The 20,295-nt window shown below is 44.2% G+C and overlaps 2 protein-coding genes across 13 annotated transcripts in view; one reads left to right on the top strand and one right to left on the bottom strand.

The window, feature by feature from the left end:
- MDN1 (midasin AAA ATPase 1) overlaps positions 1 to 3,092 on the bottom strand; it is a 152,763-nt gene extending 149,671 nt beyond the window's left edge. For 5 of the 7 annotated variants that reach the window (XM_036317711.1, XM_036317714.1, XM_036317713.1 and 2 more), the window contains exon 1: positions 2,815 to 3,087. In XM_036317711.1, the coding sequence (XP_036173604.1) occupies positions 2,815 to 2,916 (102 nt within the window). In that variant the 5' untranslated portion in view covers positions 2,917 to 3,087. Of the gene's footprint in view, positions 1 to 2,814 lie in introns of all 7 variants that reach the window. The other 2 variants (XM_036317718.1, XM_036317719.1) reach the window with 1 other exon arrangement.
- Positions 3,093 to 15,751: 12,659 nt separating this feature from the next.
- Positions 15,752 to 20,295, top strand: part of CASP8AP2 (caspase 8 associated protein 2) — a 32,041-nt gene continuing 27,497 nt past the window's right edge. For 4 of the 6 annotated variants that reach the window (XM_036317398.1, XM_036317401.1, XM_036317402.1 and 1 more), the window contains exon 1: positions 15,766 to 15,838. The gene's annotated coding sequence lies outside the window, so the exon portion shown is untranslated. The other 2 variants (XM_036317400.1, XM_036317399.1) reach the window with 2 other exon arrangements.

Genomic DNA, 20,295 nt, shown 5'->3' with positions numbered 1-20,295 from the left:
TCAAGAAATTGAGACTTAAGGGTATTAAGTAACTTTTCCAAAAAGTCCCCAAAAGCAATAAAAGAGATTAATTTGATTTTCAGCCATACTTCGTACTCATGCACCCTAAACACTCTGCTCTTCCTGAACATAGTGATCAAGGAGGTAAGGATATGTGATATTACAAATTATAGTAAGAAATATTATTTGGTCTTTGACCCTATCCCAGGCACAGACCTCCTGAAACCCTTGGAATTTCCTGTGATGGAATAAAAGTGTCATCCCTTATGTTAATGAGGTTTATTTTTAAAAGCTGCCCAAGTTGGGGCTGGATAGAACCAGCCAACTACAGGGAGGACAGAGGGGCTAGAAACAGATCAATCACCAATGGCCAAAGATTTAAACAATCATGACTATGTAATGAAGCTTCCATAAGTATCTAAAAGGACATGATTTGGAGGACTTCTGGGTTGATGAACAGATGGACAGAGTGGCACACTCAGAGAGCATGGACGCTCCAAACCCCTTCCCATATACCTTGCCCTATGCATTTCTTCCATCTGACAGTTTCTGAATTATCCAATTATAGTAAACTGGTAATCTAGTAAGTAAAATATTTCTCTGAATTCTAGAAATCGCTCCAGGAAATTAATCAAACCCAAGGAGGGGATAGTTGAAACCTCCAATCCACAGGCGGTCAGAAAGACAAGTGGGTCTTGCAATTAGCATCTGAAGTGGGAGCAGAAGGGCAGTCTTTACAGGACTGAGCCTTTCACCTGTGGGATCTGAAGCTATCTTCAGGTACAAAATGTTAGACTTGAATTAAATTGTAAGACACACGGCTGGTGTCTGAGAACTGCTTGGTGGTGTTGGAAAATCCAGACTGAAACTGGAGAATTGTAGGATGGTAGTGGTAGAAATGAAGAGGAAAAAATAGATTCAACACTGAGAAAGTAAAATCAGGAGACCTTGGCTATATGTGAAGGAAAAAGAATGATGACGACCCTCAGTTCTCTATAAAATATGACTGGATAGAGGGGGTGATGTCACCAGCTTAATAAGGAACACTGGAGGAAGCACAATCCTAAAAAATTCTTAACGCAGATACCAAACTCAAATGAGAACCAGTACAGTGGGGCCTTGACTTACGAGTTTAATTTGTTCCGAGACCGAGCTCGTTAAGGAGCTCCTTAACTCAAATTACTCTGTCAACTCAAAGCAAAAAATCGGCCCAGGGACAGCTGGTATCTCAAAAAACTCGTTAGTCGGGACACTCCCGAGTCAAGGCCCCACTGTATTTCAAAAATCCTTACTTGCCAATAAAAACCATTTTGTTTCCAAAAACAGGAGAAAAACAGAATGGCAACACAATCAACTCTTTTCTGAAATGGAAAGAAACAAACCTGAAAGATATCTGAGACAGGACAGAACTTGCAGACAATGGGAGGCAAGGAAAAGGAAGGCAAGTGGTCCCAATAACATTACTAATACGGTTTCCTACAAACCATTTCCCCACCCTGCTCCCAGTACATGAACACCAATTTTGCATCCACTCAGTGAGTGGTGTGGAATCATAAATCCCCTGTTGCTGGTCTGTGGTCCCTAGATTCAGAACCTCTGCTAAATTCTAAAGCCTATTTACATAAAAAAAAATATACCTCCAGCAACAATACATAATTCAGGAGCTTGTCACAAACTCAGCTCATCTGAACTGATGATGTCTTTCCTGACTCCAGCACACCAAAAATCAATTTTCTTTCTAGGCCTCCCCCATTTGTGTTCGTGATTTCCTTCACTGGCGGCTCAAGGCCAGAAACCCCTGGGATATTTTCCACATCTCCCTCCTCTTTGCTTCACACGCTCCATTTGTTATTCCCAAATACAAATGCCTCTCCGATTAGTTGTCTGCCGCTCCACATCCAAAGAGCTCCAGACCCGAAATACTGCCACAGGTTCCTTAGCAATGGGATATATAAAGACAATGCATCTGTGACTAAGTTCTAGATACTGGAGTTAGGGGCTGGGGGGAGGGAGGGAGATTGTATTTTGAAGAAGCTCACGGATACTGGGGCTGGGGAAGCATAAAATAGGAAATTAAAATGAAACAGATAATGCGTGATAAGGATTCCAAACTCAGGCGGGAGTGGGAGGGTGGGGGAGTGGGAGGGAGCCCAAAGGCTTTTAGAAGACCCAAGACCCGTTTCCCAGAAAACTCTAGTTTACCTCGTAATTACTACGGTATCAGGCAGTTAGCACTGTCTTGTTTTTTTTCCTTCAGGTGTTTTTCTGGTCATGAACTGTCTCCAAAAATAAACGTTAAGTTCCTTGGGAGTAGAGACCGTAACGGATTTATTTGTCTGTCTCCCCACAAAACCACACTGTGCCTTAGGCACAGCAGGGGCGCAATCAATACTTGTCACAGTGCCCAAAAGAATGGACAGGGCAGAAAAGGAAAAACACTCATCCGAGTCAACAGCGGTGGCTGGACCCGGGACACGCAAGTAAAACACTTGGCAAAAGGCCAGGCTTCCGCCTCCTTTACAGAAAACAAAACATTTCTTTCCGAAGGCCACGCCTGCCACACGGGGGTCAGAGCGCTGCGTGGGGTCAGCCAGTGGGGAGAGAAAGGGACGGCTTCCCCCAAATAAAAAACAAAGGCTCTTTCCCATCTCGGCGGACGCGCGGACGCCCCGCCACGGGCCAGCCCGGGGGAAGGGGCCAGGATGCCAAGGCGCCGCTCCTCGCTCCCCGGGAGGCAGCGCGCGGCGGGGCAGGGCCGCGGGGCCCCCGCGGAGGGCGGCCGGCCGGGCATCCCCCTCTAGCTCTGGTTCTTACCTGCTTGGCCAAGAACCTGCCCAGCTCGCTGCGGCTCTTCTCGTTCTTGGTAGCGATTAAACGCAGCGGCGCGGCCGCCACCTCCAGCGAAAGGTGCTCCATGGCCACAGGTCCTCTACCCCGGCCGCCACCAGTGCGCCCGGCTTCGCGCTCAGAGCCTCAGAGCCTCCGAGGTTCCCGAACCGGGGCTGCCAACAACTACGCCCCCGAGGAAGAGCGGCCACCGCAGCCCCGCAAACCCCGGGAGAGCGGCAGCACACGTGGGGGAGCACGCGGCGCTCCGCGTCATCACCCCGCGACGCCCACGGCGACCAGGAAGGCCCGCCCCCGCCCCCGCCCCCGCCCCTCGGCAGCGGAAACGCCCGGCGTCACTGCTGCGCCAGTTGCAGCAGGGAATGCAAGCAAAATTGGCACATTCGACCCGGTTCCAGGGCCTAGTGATGGGAAGTGGGGAGATGACGCGCAACAGGACAGTGAGACTGAAGGTTCTGCCACGGTGGAGAAGCGAGGGAGGCCCTAGGGGCGTGTAGTTTTCAGCCCACCGTGGTTCTCTCCGCCTCAACACGCAGGAAGATTTGATATGAAAGAGCAGCAGATTCGCCTACCCGGGACCCAGCAATTCTTCTAGACCTCTCGCCTATGGAAATTCGCACACAAGTATGACAGTTACACCCCTTGCAGCATTCTTTTTCTTTTTTTAATTTTGCATCCCGTTGTATTTTTTTTTAATTGATTTCAGAGAGGACGGGAGAGAGAAATAGAAACATCAGTGATGGGAGAATCACTGATGGGCTGCTTTCTGCACACCCTCCTGGGACTAGAGCCCTCAGCTAGGGCATGTGCCCTGACCTGGAATCTAACTATGACCTCCTGGCTCATAGGTCGGTGCTCAACCACTGAGCCACGCAGGCCCAGGGTCCCTTCCAGCATTCTTAACATAAATATTGGAAACTAGAACCCTAGCACACAGCCTGCCTTGATCGCAGCCCCGCTCACCCGCCAGCCACTGCGCAGCCCCGCCCACCCGTGCAGGTCTTTGGTCCTTATCGCGTTAGGGCCACAAGCCCTTTATAATATAGATAGGTAGGTGTTCAGTTGGGGAATGTTTAAATCAAGTATGTCATATGCGTTACAGGATATTCTGACACCATTATAGAGTAGAATAGGCCCTGGCCAGCTAGCTTAGTTGGTTAGAGCATACTCCCGATATGCCAAGGTTGCCTTGGAGTTGGATCCTCAGTCAGGGTACCTACAGGAATCAACCAATGAATGCCTAAGTAAGTGGAACAGTAAATCAATGTTTCTCTCTAAAATTCAACCAATAAATTTTGTTCTTAAAAAGAGTGGAGTAGAAGAGTACATAAAATTAGAAATATATTTACATGAAGTTCAAGAACAAGCCAAACAAATGCTAAAGTACTTGGTAAATGATTGCCTTTGGTTTTATTGATTGCACTGGGGCCCAAGGGAACTTCCTAGGTTGATGATAGAAAGATTTCATTATCTTCCTCTAGGTGGTGGTTATTCTGGTAGATAAAAAAGCAAAAAATCAAAACAACTGCACACAAGATTTATGAACTTTGTAAATTATACCTCTAAAAGGTGTTGGGGTTAGAATCAGGGGTGGGCAAACTTTTTGACTCGAGGGCCACAATGGGTTCTTAAACTGGACCGGGGGGCCGGAACAAAAGCATGGATGGAGTGTTTGTGTGAACTAATATAAATTCAAAGTAAACATCATTACATAAAAGGGTACAGTCTTTTTTTTTTAGTTTTATTCATTTCAAACGGGCCGGATCCGGCCCTCGGGCGTAGTTTGCCCACGGCTGTTAGATGTTCCTGTACTGACACAGGCAGATCTCCAACAGCAAACATATAGGGCACTATGATTCAACCTTTTTTATCTTTTTATTGAATTCATTGGGGTAACACTGGTTAACAAAATTATAAAGGTTTCGGGTGTACAGTTCCAGAACACATCATTTGTACACTGTATTTTGTTGATTTAGCCTTTTAAAAAATGTATTTGAATTTGAATTTTTTTTCCTATGGTTTGAATGTTTGCTTCTGGGAAAACTCAAACTCAACACAGAACTTCCAGAAAGAATGAACTGTGAAAATGGGTAGAAAACATTTCCAAATAAATAATATTTTTTTTAAAATATATTTTATTGATTTTTCACAGAGAGGAAGGGAGAGAGATAGAAAGTTAGAAACATCGATGAGAGAGAAACATCGATCAGCTGCCTCCTGCACATCTCCCACTGGGGATGTGCCCGCAACCCAGGCACATGCCCCTGACCGGAATCGAACCTGGGACCTTTCAGTCCACAGGCCGACGCTCTATCCACTGAGCCAAACCGGTTTCGGCATATTTTTAAAATTCCAAGAAGATTGAGAGAGTTCCCTGTGGACATAGAACAATGGATGAAAATGACCCACACTTGAGGAGTTTTTTTTCCTCTGGGTATCTCTTATGTATATATGAAGTATATATGTTAATAAACTTCTGTGTGTTTTTCTCTTGTCAATCTGTCTTATAGGGACCTCAGCCAAGAACTTAGAAGGGTAGAGGGAAAATTATTTTTCTTCTCTACACACCCTTTCTCAGGAATCTGTTGAAAAAGATGTCCTTTCCTTTATATGAGGATGTAAACCAAGAAAGATGAAGACATGGGATCTAGGAAATGAGAGATTCAACATGGAAGAAAAATGTAAAAAGAATACTCAGGATGACTGTTGAGAGAAATCCCAAGACTTTCAGCTGTGCAGCGGCAGGGACATTAATGTCTCTGGAGTGACTACATTGATAGATCAGATCAGTGGTTACCAATACAAGGGGAAATAACATATATATTTTAAAACTACTAAAATCAAGTCAAAAGACCTCAGGTACTAAAGGGTAGCAGAATATGCCATCACCAAATATGCTGCTTTGGTATATTGGTTATTTTAAAGCTAAAAGCACTTTTGAAACAGCAGATGCAAGAAGTGCTTTCTGACCACCCCTCCCTTTTCTATCTAAAAATGGGTCATAATATTGTCCCTGAAAAAGGTGCCCTTCCTGTACCAATAATAAAAGAACACCCTTACCACCAGACTAGTAATCAATACTGAAATAGAGCTGTACAAACCCACTAAAATAATCCTTATCTTCCACTAATTTTAGTTCCATATATCTTCTAGTTACTTCCCTAAAATTTACTGCCCCTAACCCAACCTCCCCCCTTTTTTTTTGTCATTTCTTCACAAGTTTATTGCTGGGCTAGAAAGTATATATATGCTTTCTTGAGCTGAAAACAATTGAGAAGAAATGGATTCAAAAGCTCTCTGCCCTCCACTTGTTTTCCTAAAAGCAGGACATTTGTAAAAGTGTATCCCCTCCCTTCTCTATCAGAGAGGAAGGAAGTTAATCACAGGAGACAACTCTACAACCTATCAATCCAGAGGCAGCATTTAAAGAAACTACAGCCCTAGCTGGTTTGGCTCAGTGGACAGAGCGTCAGTCTGCGGATGAATGGTCCCGGGTTCTATCCCAGTCAAGGGCACATGCCAGGGTTGCGGGCTCCATCTCCAGTAGAGGGTGTGCAGGAGGCAGCCAATCAATGTTCTCTCTCATCATTGAGGTTTCTAACTCTCTTTTCCTCTCTGAAAACAATAAAAATATAAAATAATAAAAAACTACATAACCCTGCTAAATCTAGCCCTCATCTACCGTTAGTTTCCCTATATATTTGCCTACTCACAGTTTATCGATAGAGAAGCTCAACCTTCTTTATCTATGTCTTGTCACTTTTCTAAAAATTTAATGTTCTTTTTTAAACATCACAAATATGACTTTTTATTTGTCACCATTAAGTCTGAGTTTTAAACAGATTCATGGACTGGGGGCTCGTATCCATTAGCTCCTTCAATGTTAGCACCTGTCTTATCCCCAGAATCTTTTCCAGAACTGCTACTTTCACAGTGGAGCTCCACCAGTTTTACCAATTCAAATCTAGGCTTCTTCAGCATTTTGACTTTTCAAACAAAGATGTCATGGAGCTCTAACCGGTTTGGCTCAGTGGATGGAGTGTTGGCCTGCAGACTCAAGGGTCCCGGGTTCGATTCTGGTCAGGGGCATGTACCTTGGTTGCGGGCACATACCCAGTAGGGAGTGTGCAGGAGGCAGCTGATCAATGTTTCTCTCTCATCAATGTTTCTAACTCTCTATCCCTCTCCCTTTCTCTCTGTAAAAAAATAATAAAATATATTTTTTAAAAAAAGATGTCATGGAGTGAATAAATAAATTGGAAAATTTTTTCTATGTCTTTTCCAGTGCTATCTGGAATCAATTTATTGACCACTTCTTTTTTTTTTTTTTTTTATCATGGAATCTTTTTTTTTCTTTCTTTCTTTCTTTTTTTATTATTATTAGTTAAGGTATTACAAATGTGTCCTCATCCCCCCCATTAACCCCCAACCTCCCCCCCCACACACAAACTCATGCTCCCATCCCCCTGTTGTCCATGTCCATTGGTTTGGCTTATATACATGTATATAAGTCCTTCGGTTGATCTCTTTTTTTTTTTTTTTTTTTTTTAATTAAATCTTTATTGTTCAGATTATTACATTTGTTCCTCTTTTTTTCTCCCCATAACTCCCCTCCTCCCAGTTCCCGCCCCACCCTCCGCCCTCACTCCCCACCCACTGTCCTCATCCATAGGTGCACGATTTTTGTCCAGTCTCTTCCCGCATCTCCCACACCCCTTTCCCCCCCAGGAATAGTCAGTCCATTCCCTTTCTATGTCCCTGATTCTATTATAATCAACAGTTCATTCTGTTCATCAGATTATTTATTCACTTGATTCTTAGATTCACTTGTTGATAGACGCATATTTGTTGTTCATAATTTGTATCTTTACCTTTTTCTTCCTCTTCCTCTTCTTAAAGGATACCTTTCAGCATTTCATATAATCCTGGTTTGGTGGTGATGAACTCCTTTAGCTTTTCCTTATCTGTGAAGCTCTTTATCTGACCTTCAATTCTGAATGATAGTTTTGCTGGATAAAGTAATCTTGGTTGTAGGTTCTTGGTATTCATCACTTTGAATATTTCTTGCCACTCCCTTCTGGCCTGCAAAGTTTCTGTTGAGAAATCAGCTGACAGTCGTATGGGTATTCCCTTGTAGGTAACTGAGTTTCTTTCTCTTGCTGTTTTTAAGATTCTCTCTTTATCTTTTGCTCTTGGCATTTTAATTATGATGTGTCTTGGTGTGGTCCTCTTTGGATTCCTTTTGTTTGGGGTTCTCCGCGCTTCTTGGACCTGTAAGTCCATTTCTTTCACCAGGTGGGGGAAGTTTTCTGTCATTATTTCTTCAAATAGGTTTTCAATATCTTGCTCTCTCTCATCTTCTGGCACCCCTATAATTCTGATGTTGGTACGCTTGAAGCTGTCCCAGAGGCTCCTTACACTATCCTCGCATTTTTGGATTCTTTTTTCATTTTGCTTTTCCGGTTGGGTGTTTTTTGCTTCCTCGCATTTCAAATCATTGACTTGATTCTTGCGCTCCTCTGGTCTGCTGTCGGGAGTCTGTATAATATTCGTTATTTCAGTCCGTGTATGCTTAATTTCTAGTTGGTTCCCCAATATAAGATCGAGGGTCTCATTAGATTTCTTGAGGATCTCACTACATTTATCGGCGGCTTCTAGACAGTTCTTAAGAGACCTTAAAAGTGTGGTTCTGAACTCTATATCTTCCATTGACAATTTTGTCCTGTTTCTTTGTCTCCGCATTTTGTTATGCTTCCTTGGTGCACCTCCTAGTGGTCTTTGTTTGCAGTCTTATAGTTAAATCTTGATTGTTGTAGCTAATTCCAGGGAGGGTTTGACCTCTAGGCCAAGTGGCTATGAGAATCAGCTGTGTCAGTAGTGAGAGAACTTCTGTCCTCTAGGGAGGTGCTAATCTAGCCTTTGCCTGAGGCTATCCGGCAAATGCCTGTGTGCAGGGCTTGGGCGGGGCGGGTAGAACAGGATCAACAGGGTGGGCCGGAGAGAGCAGTTATGGCGGCTCTCAGTCCTGTCCCCAGGGGCTCTGCCTCTCTGAGTCCCAGCACCCGCTGCAAAGCTCAGAGAGAAAGCTGCACTCGCTCTGACCGAAGCCAGACAGTCCCGCTTCTCCCGTTTGAGTCTGGGTCGCTAAAGATTCGCCCGGATCTGGAGCTCAGAGTCTGCGACTCCCTCCCGATTGAAAACGACAACCGCGCCCTCCGCCGCCAGCCCGCTCCGCGCACTCCGCACCTCAGAATTTGACTTCAGCACTGCGCCTCCTCTGAGTGTCCGTATGCGTTTCTCTTTCCTCCTAGTTGTAGGACTTCCACTCAGCCAGCGTTCCTGTGGTTCTGGGTGATGTCCCTTCCGTTTTTTGGTTTCACTTTTGAAGTAGTTGTTCAAAGCAGCAAACTCCGGCGTTAACCTATGCCGCCATCTTGGTTCTCTCCGGTTGATCTCTTGACCACTTCTTTTAACTCATTTTTCTGTACCTCTTGGGTCATGATTTCCATCGTATTCTTCCGAATTTGACAGATATGTTGATGCTGAGCACATCAGGTCTTCCAAATCTGATTGTTGCATTTTTTAGTAAAACCAACACAGAATAGACAAAGCAAATAACCATCAGTAGTCTTGCCATCCACATGATCTTCAATCATAGTCTGTCATTTTTTTACCACAGAGCACATTTTGTTATGGGTAAGATCCATGTCATGGAAATTAGGCAGTTTTTGCCCTGAACATTCTCATTAGTATTTGTTGAAAAATTAATGCAGTATCTGACTTTTCTACTTTTAAACTGTAAGAGCAAATGCAATGAAGAGGCTAATTCTTCCTATTAAAAAATAAGAGAAAAAACTTCTCTCCTGCCTTCACTTTTCTTTTTCCCCCCTGCAATTCTTTCTCTCTCCTTTTCAAATATATGCAAGTATCCTATATAATAAAAGGCTAATATGCAAATCGACTGATCACTGTGATGCACACTGACCACCAGCGGGCAGACACACAACTCAAAGCTGCCCCCTGGTGGTCAGTGCACTCCCACAGGGGAGCGCTGCTCAGCCAGAAGCTGAGTTCAAGGCTGGCGAGTGCAGTGGCAGTGGCAGGAGCCTCTCCCACCTCCGTAGCAGTGCTAAGGATGTCCGACTGCCAGCTTAGGCCCACTCCCCGCCATGCTATGTTGGATATCCCCTGATGGCTCTCCGAATGCAAGAGGGCACAGGCTGGGCTGAGGGACCACCTCCACTCCCCGAGTGCATGAATTTCGTGTACTGGGCCTCTAGTTTTAAATAAGCCTCTTGCCAATTTCATAACTCAGGAATTTTTCCTCAAGGATGTGGGAAGCCCTCTCTTTGGAGTGAAATCATCATCAAGGAAGATAATGCCCAACTGTCTAATTTCTGTGGAGGACATAGGCCTAACTTGTCACCTGACTCCAAATTACAAAACCTACCTAATTTAATGGTAATACCACTTGGCTATAATTAAAGAGGCCATTAGACTGAGGTGGCTCTAATGCTTTGTTGGCTCCTAAGCAAACCCAAATCTAAGCCTGTAAATGCTTAGATTTAAAAATCAAAAACTCTAAGAACAATCAATCACAAACAGCCAACTAGGCTTTAAGTTATAGCCAATCAAATAATTACCTGTCTTGCTTTCACGCTTTCTCTACATAAGTCTTTTCCCTGGCTCCTGTTGGGGGAGCACTCTGTGCCATTTCCAGTTTGGTGCTGCTCAATTGGAATTGATTTTTGCTCAAACTCTTAAAATTTTTAATATATGTAATTTTTTAACACATAAGAAGGTGAGCTTTCTTTCTGCTTCTGCAATCTCTTGGATTGTCTGTGATGTGCATCACATACTGCTTTAATGCTTACTCAATAATAGTTTTCTTTTCCTTCTACCTTTGGAATAGGTTTTCTGGGTTTGGAGGAGATTTTGTTTTTAGTTATATTTCTTCCAACAACTTGATTTTCTACATAAAACAAGCAATTAAAAGAACCAAAGCACACTCAAAATTAGAAGAAACTAAGCCATCCTCATCATTTTTTGAGTAACAAAATCCTTACTAAGTTATCAATTCCTTCTGTAAACGTTGATTACCTCTTAGTTTACTCAATACATGCTGTGACCTTTCATATTGAATACTAAATGCCCATAAAAGGCCAAAATAATTTATCCTTCTTTCTCAAGACTTTCTGGTTCCACAGCTGTTACTAATTCTAACAGTCAATGTCATTTTGTTCAATCAACAAATGCACATTTAATACTTTGCCAGACACACTATTCCTAGCAGGTCCTGGGAATATAAAGATGATGGGTGGGGTCCTGTCCTTAAAAGATTCTCAGTCTTGCCAAAACTGGTTTGGCTCAGTGGATAGAGCGTCGGCCTGCGGACTGAAGGGTCCCCAGTTCGATTCCAGTCAGGGGCATGTGCCTGGGTTGCGGGCACATCCCTAGTGGGGGGTGTGCAGGAGGCAGCTGATCGATGTTTCTCTCTCATCGATGTTTCTAGCTCTCTGTCTCTCTCCCTTCCACTCTGTAAAAAATCAATAGAATATATTAAAAAAAAAAAAAGATTCTCAGTCTTATAGTGAAGACAGATTTTATATATATATATATATATATATATATATATATATATATATTATGCGTTAAGTGTCCCACTGTCCAACCGGTTGCTATGATGCACACTGACCACCAGGAGGCAGAAGCTCAATGCAGGAGCTGCCTTGACGCACACTGGCCATTTACAAAGAAATAGCACCGTGGACCTGGTGCCCACAAAGCAACACCCGGCTTCCCCCAAGTGGGACACAGACCCCGCCACCACCCCAGAGTGACAGCCCACCAAATTGCAGCCAAATTGCTGCCAAGACCCCATGAGGAAAAATGCAGCCCACAGCCCAGCCCAGCCCAGAAACTGTGGCTGTGGGCACCAGGTAATGGTGTCACGTAGCAACGCCTGGCTTCCTCTCCATAGTGACTAGCCTCCTTGCAGTTTCTTCAGCCCAGGAACACAACTTGTTTTATAGCCAGGTGGAAACATTTTACACTTTAACCAAATGTCTGTGAAGCATTTTCCCGTGCCTCATCTCATTTGATCCTCACAGAAATCCTGGAGCAGGTAGATAGGAGACTTGGTGGAATCCTATTTTCTTTTCATTATTGGGAAAACGGAGATTTAGAAAGTTCAGAAACTTGACCCGACTGAAAAGTAAGAAATGGGGGACCTTGAAAATGACTTCAGGTTTTCTCACTGCACAGAATATAGTCAAACACTGCAGCAGTTATATATTTTACCCTTTGTTCTTCCTGTGTGATCTATAATAATAATCTGCTTTGTGTTGATATTTACTGCTGTGTTGCTGACAATTACCTGAAAGAGAAGTTGGGGTGCTTCACTGGGCTGGAAAAAGTTTAGCTAAATCAGAAAGCAGGTCTAATTAAGCAAGTTTCACATATATATATATGTAAAAGGCTAAGTGGACTCGTGCATGTGCAATACATATAAAGCTCTTGCTGGTGCCAATCGCACGCCTGTGTTTTGATCTGTCATTGTCAATTGTGAATTTGGTTGACACTTCTATTATAGAGAAAGGGCGAATAGCAATATTCAAATATTTCTTTAAATTAATTTCCTTTCAATGTGCACGAATTCATACACAGGGCCACTAGTCTAAGGAATATTGTCACAAAGAACTATAAGAGGGAGTTAGGGACAGGGTACTATGAGAGTACAAAAAGGGAAACTGCCAACTCAGCTTAGGAAATAGGAAAAACTTCTGAAGAAAGTAAGATATGAGGTCAGGCTTGAAAGTGATAAAATAGATTTTATTGAAGGTTTAGAGAAAATTCAAATAAATTATACACTAGATGTTACTTCTCCAGTATCCAGGGGAAGAAAAAAATGTTAATCCTTTCATGAAGACCCTTGTCGCTAACTTTGTTCCCTATCTCTCAATCACTCTCCTCTCTCTCTGCCCTATTCTGAGAAAAGCCCCTCCATCAGGCGAATTTCTTTCTCTTTTAAGAAAACTCCATCCCCTTCCCACAGAAATTGGCTTTGCCTATCATCTGTTCTCTTTCTAAAATATCCTGGTGCAGTTCCAAGATATATTAACAGCCATGCAGTTCTCAAATTCCAACTTCTTTAAGCAATACTCTACCTTATTATTGTTAAAAAATAGACAACAAGCCCAAAATGGAGCAGCAATGGTATCCCCCAAGTCACCAAACCGAGACTTAACTTGATTACAGTTTCTGCTTCCCCAGAAATGGAATCTTAAACCAGTTAATCATAATGGCCCGATCAGTATTAGTTAGGTAATCTGTCTGATAAACTTCTGCCATCCCCTAGGGAAAGTAACCTTACAATAACCAACTTGATTGTTCTACTAGTATAATTTCTTTGTTCCTGCTCCCTTCTCCTATAAAAGTCTTAACTTTGTACATCTCCTCAAAGCTCTGTTTTATCTGCTAAATTGGATTCTGCTCAATTCAAATTGATTTTTGCTCAAATAGTCTTAAAAATTTCTTTTAATCACTATCTTTTTATTGATTTCAGAGGAAGGGAGATGGAGAGATAGAAACAGCAATGAGAGAGAATCCTTAAGCAGCTGCTTCCTGCATGCTCCCCCCCCCCCCCCCCCCCGGATTGTGCAATCTGCAATTGGACTTGTGCCTTGACCTGGAATTGAACCATGACCTCCTGGTTCATAGGTCAACACTCATTGGGCCACACTGGTTGGGCAAAAATTGCTTTGTTGTTGTTGTTGATCCTTACCAGAGGATATTTTTACATTGATTTTTAGGGAGAGTGGGAGAGAGAAGGAAAAACAGAGAGAAACATTGATGTGAGAGAAACACATCAATTGGTTGCCTCCTACACACCCCCAACCCAGAGCTGGGCCTGGGAGGAGCCTGCAACCAAGGTCCCTGCCATTGACCATAATCGAATCTGGACTCTTTGGTCCAAAGGCCAACACTCTATCTACTGAGCCAAGCTGGCTAGGGCAGAAATTGCTTATTTAAAAATCAATCACTATTTTTTATTCAGTATAAAGTATTTAAGAGAGTGCCAATGAAATGACTTTGTAATGATTTCAATAATAAGGTCAGTTTTTCCTGGAAGATAATTTTGGGGGAAATTTTCACTTAAGTTTGAAGTATCTGTGCTCTCTCAATAAACATTTTTGATGACTGTTATGCTGAAAGCCAACGTTCAATCATTTGCTAAGTTTCATTGATGTTATCTCCTAAATATTTAAAAATCTATCTCCTTTCTTACCTACCATCTCCTTCAGATCCTCATTTTCTGTAGTATGGATCACTACAAGAACATTTCAGAATCCTCCTCAAGGCCAAAGGATTTTTTTTGTTTTTTTTTTATTATTTCAGAGAGAAAAGGAGAGGGAGAGATAGAAACATCAAAGATGAGAATCACGCCCTGGCCAGCTTGGCTCAGTGGATAGAGCGTCAGCCTGCGGACTGAAGGGTCCCGGGTTCGATTCCGGCCAAGGGCACATGCCTGGGTTGTGGACTCAATCCCCGGTGGGGGTGTGCAGGAAGCAGCCAATCAATGATTCTCTCTCATCATTGATGTTTCTATCTCTCTCTCCCTCTCCCTTCCTCTCTGAAATAAAAAAAAAAAAAAAAAAAATGAGAATCACTCACTGATCAGCTCCCTCCTACACGCCACCTATTGGGATCCAGCTCAAAACCTGGGCAAGTGTCCTGACCTCCAGGTTCATAGGTCAAAGCTCAACCACTGAGCCACACTGGCCAGCAAGGCCAAAGGATCTTAATAATGTAAACTACATCATCACAACCTCAAGCTTAAAATCCTTCAGTGGTCCCCTTGCCTCATCATTTAAAGGTAAATTCCAAGTTCTTTGACATATACATGGCCTTTCAAGGTCTGATTCCTGCTTCCCTCTCCAGGCTTTCTGCTCCAGCAATAATGAACGCCTGTGGTTGTAGCCTTTGACTCTTTCCCAACCTTCACTACCTGGAATGCCTAACTATCTTGAATTTCTTAGGAGCTAAGCTGGTTGGGGGAGAATCTAGGAAGCCAGTGTTCTCCCAAAACATATTCTCCCACATGGGGGCCTTTTAGAAAATTTATAAATATGTAATAAGTTGATACGGCAGTTGCAAGTTGATGTAGCCGAGGAAGTTGGGTTTGTTTCACTTCCTCACCAGCCCAGGGCGCAGACTTCCCCTCCGGCGGCTGGACCCTACGGGCAGCTTGGGTTCTTGCAGGTTCTATCCAACCATTCAGGTATTTACCCTCTATATAATAGAGTCTATAAGCTCTCCTCTCCCTCCCCCGACTGGACTGGCATCCTTCCTCAAAGCTCCCAACCCCCGGGGCTAAGCTGTTTGCCTACCACCCAGGCCAGTGTCAGGGCCAGGAACAGCGCTTAGTCATCGTTACCGAGCCAGCGCCCAGCACCAAGTCTAGAACGTGGTTGATGCTCCGCAGAATTTTTGGAAGGAAGGACTAAACGAAGACCAGACCTTCTCAGAGCTTACTTTCCCTTTCATTCAAGGAGCTTTGCCCGGACCAGCCCCTATCTTGGCCGAGGCTCCACCCCTTCCGTAGGGAGGCTCCCGTCTCCTTCCCCGCCAGCCCAGGCCCCGCCCTTCCCCGTCGCCCCGCCCCGAAGGCCACTGGAGTCCCCTATCTTGGCCGAGGCTCCACCCCTTCCGTAGGGAGGCTCCCGTCTCCTTCCCCGCCAGCCCAGGCCCCGCCCTTCCCCGTCGCCCCGCCCCGAAGGCCACTGGAGTTTGGCGCCAACCGTGGTTTTTCTCCCCTGCGGACGGCGGGAACTAGTTGTGTGCGCCGGGACGTGCTTTGCGTCCGGTCTGATTGGCCAGGGGCGCGCAGTCCCGCCTCCGCGTCCTGGTTGAGCTCTGGCATTGGCAGAGATGCCAGGGAGACCTCGCTGCACCGAAAGGATTCCGGGCTGTGTTGGGCCGGACCGGGTGGGTAAGTTGCCGGCTGCGTCCGGTCTGTCCAGCGCTGCCGGGGAAGAGGCTGCCTGGGAGGTCGTACCCCGAGCGGAGGCCGGCGGCGTGTCGGGAGCCGGGGACTCGGAGAGAGCGGCGGAGTCGGGGAGGGGTGGGTGCGCCTGATGTCCGGGGCCCGCCGGGAGCCCGGTTCCTGTCGCCCTCGGTTGCAGCTTCTGGGCTCGCGTTCGCGTCCCTCTTGTACCTGGAGGAGGGTCCAGGCTGGTGCTGGGGCGAGTGTAAGTAGGAGTTGCGCTTTCGACCGCCCCTTTCCCGACCCCCCGAGCCCCCCCAAAAGCCACAAGCTCGTTTGGGGATGTACTCTTACAGGCTTTCCGATGGGAGTCTTTGGAGGAATGGGTCTTCCTGAGCGCCTATTGGGGTGATCATTGATGTGGTCGTGAGAATTTTCTTGATCTCCACAGCGTCTAGACCCGTGACACACAGTAGGCCCTAACTCAGATGTTAATGTGGAATTTGCAGAATTTCAGGATAAATGGTTCAGGGGTCCATTTGTTGGCGTTGACTCTGATTCTTCCCTGGTCTTTCCTAGGTTCTTTTCTCATCTTTTCCATTCTTTCCAGCTCCAGCTCCAAACCTTTCCCTCCCCTCAAAGCCCCTTTCCCGTCTCACTCAGTGTCTCTTTGGAGGGGGACAGAGACATTCAGGGCAAGAATTCCCCCCCTCCCTTACTCCAGTTATCTTCCAACGTTTCTTGCCATTTTACAAGGAGATGGCCCCCTTTCAAAAAAAAAAAAAAAATTAGGCTCTTCTCCCTGATATTCTTGATTTTGTCATCTGGCTTTAGAGAGAGCTGGGATCCAATCCCAGATCTGCCACTTACCAGCTCTTTTACTTTGGGGTAAGTTTCTTAATCGTCTGTATCTGGTTACTCATCTGTAAAAGGGAAAATTAATAGTAGTGCACATCTCATAGGACTTGTGGGGGATTTCAAGTATTTTAATAATGTATTTGGAACATTTAGATCAGTGTCTGGCTAATCTAAATGTAGGGTTCAGTATGTGTAGTGTTTGTTATTTTCTCCTTACATAGTCTTCAAGGATTTTGCTATACTTAGATTTAGCCTTTTCCATGAGCCTCAAAATTCAAAATACACTCTTCCTCTCCTCTGGCTTTTTCCTATTTTTCTCTACAAATGCTTATTGCATTACCTCTTTTAATTATTTTATTCTTATTTGTTTTTATTGACTTCAGAGAGGAAAGGAGAGGGAAAGAGAGGTAGAAACATCAATGATGAGAGAGAATCATTGATCCGCTGCCTCCTGCATGTCCCCCACTGGGGATCAAGCCCGCAACGCAGTTGAACCTGGGACCCTTCAGTTCACAGGCTGACGCTCTATCCACTAAGTCAAACAGGCTAGGGCTAGAGTTAAATTTCTGAAGTGCACATTTGATCATGATACTCCCCTGCTTTAAAAACCTTTGGTGGTTCCCCCATTCCCTGCTGGATGTAGTTTTTTTTTTTTTTTTGGTATAGCAAAGGTGGAAATTTATTGAAGAATAAGCACAGACTCCCACGTGGGGAGGGGGAAAGAGTCCCCTATAGTCTTTTTTTAAAATACATTTTTATTGATTCCAGAGGGGAAAGGAGAGGGAGAGCGAGAGAGAAACATCAATGATGAGAGAGAATCATTGATTAGCTGCCTCCTGCACACACCCCCACTGGGGATCGAGCCCATAATCTGGGCATGTGCCCTGACAGGGTATTGAACCATGACCTCCTGGTTCATAGGTCGATGTTCAACCACTGAACCACACCAGCCAGGCAAAGTCCAAGTATTTTTTTTTATATATTTTTTTATTTTATTGATGTTTTACAGAGAGGGAGAGAGACAGAGTTAGAAACATTGATGAGAGAGAAACATCGATCAGCTGCCTCCTGCACATCCCCACTGGGGATGTGCCCGCAACCCAGGTACATGCCCTTGACCGGAATCGAACCCGGGACCCTTCAGTCCGCAGGCCGATGCTCTATCCACCGAGCCAAACCAGTTTCGGCAAAGTCCAAGTATTTTAATTGTGTAATATATCATCTGACTTTTTAGAACCTTATTTATTACATTCTAACCTTGTGGATATTCACATCGAGACTTGTTCATGAGCTCATAGATAGATGTGGGGAGATGCTGTCAGGAATTGTGTTTGCAAACAGGAACTCAGTTTCACTGAACCTTGCAATTTTGGAGACCTTGGAATGATGAATGATGGGCTAGAAAGGAAGGCAACAGGTATTATAGCAAAGTAAGGAGTTTGGAATTGATTCAGTAGACTTTGGGAAGTAATGGATAGTTTTTTTTAGCAGGAAGTGATATGAGCAGGATTGCTTTAGAAGAAGTAACCCAACAGTTGTATGTAGCATGTATTTGGAGAGAGGACATACTTAGATAGCTATAATGGGAAACAAATTCAAATGGCAGAATGAGGGTTAATGGGAGAAACATTGCAGAGGAGCATCAGTAGGATATTAGGGAATGCTGATGCTACGCAAAGAAGTAGAGGGTTTGGGAGGTGACAGATGTTGATGGAAAGGTGATCTTTGGTTTTGGATTTGGTGAGCTTGGACTTAAGGGACTGTGTTTACTTTATTAACTTTAGCATCTTATTGCTGACTTTGGTTTGAATTTTAGTATAGACAGTTTCTAATTTTCATATAATCTGAGGGAACAGCAGAGGAGCCTATAAATCCAAGTGGGTATTCCTACTTTTTGTGGCAGTACTTGCTCTTTTTTCCTTTCCCCTTTTTGTTTTGTTGTAGAAAAGATATTGATGTCCAGGACTTCCTTTCACCTCCTTAGGAGGAAAGTATTCAAATACGTTTTTATAAGTGTTCCATAGTGTTTAGAGCCAAAGAGGTGTTATTGAAATTGTAATAACCACAGCTCTGTGAAATCCTTTCTGTGAGCGTTTTGTGGTAAATAGATTGTAAAATAATAAATTTGTGATAAGTCACTGAGTTTGTGGTTAATTTGTTAGAGCAGCATTAGGAAACTAATACACTCAGTCATGCTGTGCAATTTTCATCTACTCAATAGCCACATATGGATAGTAGTTGCCATATTAGACAACTCAAATATTGAACATTTTTATCATTGTAGAAAATTCTTTTGGACAGCACTGGTCTAAAATTGTAGTTCTCAAAGTGGTCCATGGAGCAGCAGCATAACCTGGAGCTATTTTTTTTATTAGTTTTATTTTTTTATTTTAAAATATATTTTTGATTATAGAGAGGAAGGAAGAGTGAGAGAGAGAAACACCAGTGGTGAGAGAGAATCATTGATCAGCTGCTGCTTGCACACCCTGCACTGGGGATCAAGCTCACAACCTGGGCATGTGCCCTGACCGGTAAATGAACCATGACCTGGTTCACAGGTCCACTCTCAGCCTCTGAGCCATACCAGCATGGTTATTTTGGATTCTTTTGTGGCTTTCAGTCTTGCCACATTAAATATTTCCATACATAACATTTTTGTAACAACATGCTTGTATATCTGCCAAACAAATGACTAGTTATGAAATTGTTGGGTCAAAGAATATTTTCTTTTAAAAACTTGAAAACTATTATGAAATTGCTTCCATAGAGCTTGTACTAGTATACACTTGAGTGATGTATGACAGTACCTGTTTTCCCACACCTTTACCAACCTAGTATAGTATCAAACTCTTTGCTGTTTGCCTACTATCCTATTGGTGAAAACATGTATGTTTGGTGTCCCTAAGACCACCACCAAATATGATAATTTCTGAGGACTCAGAAGTTACTATATAGTTGTACTTAGTTGATATGATAGTTGGCTTATCCTATCTAATAAAAGAGAAACATGGTAATTAGCCATACATCCGCTACCCTTCCCATTGGTGAATCAGGGAGATATGCAAATTAACTGCCAGCAAAGATGGCGGCCGGCAGCCAGGCAGCTTGAAGCGAACATGAGGCTTGCTTGCTTCAGTGACGGAGAACTCCAAAGTTCCCCGCCTGCCTTGCCGACCTCTGAGCTTGCAGTTTGAAACATTGTTACAAATATAGAAGCTAAACAAAACCCCAGAAACCTGCTTTCAGCCAGCCGGGATCTCAGAGCTGGAGTTGAAACAGTGTTTCGATTATAGAACCCAAACCAACTAGATACCTGCTTTAGGCAGCGGAGGCCTAAGAGCTGGAGCCAAGCCTCAGAGCTAAAGCTGGCCCAGAATAAAAAGAAAAAAAGGAGCGGTTGGGAGCTTCAGTCACCCGTCAGCCTGAAAACAGCCCTCAGCCCCTCACCCAGACTGGCCAGGCACCCCAGTGGGGACCCCCACCCTGATCCAGGACACCCTTCAGGGCAAACCAGCCGGCCCCTACCCGTGCACCAGGCCTCTATCCTATATAGTAAAAGGGTAATATGCCTCCCAGCACCAGGATCAGCGGAGCCGCGAGGCCTC

The sequence above is a fragment of the Myotis myotis genome, unplaced genomic scaffold, assembly GCF_014108235.1.
Source record: "Myotis myotis isolate mMyoMyo1 unplaced genomic scaffold, mMyoMyo1.p scaffold_m19_p_7, whole genome shotgun sequence".
Taxonomy (NCBI): Eukaryota; Metazoa; Chordata; class Mammalia; order Chiroptera; family Vespertilionidae; genus Myotis; species Myotis myotis.
This window is presented reverse-complemented; position numbering and strand designations above follow the sequence as displayed.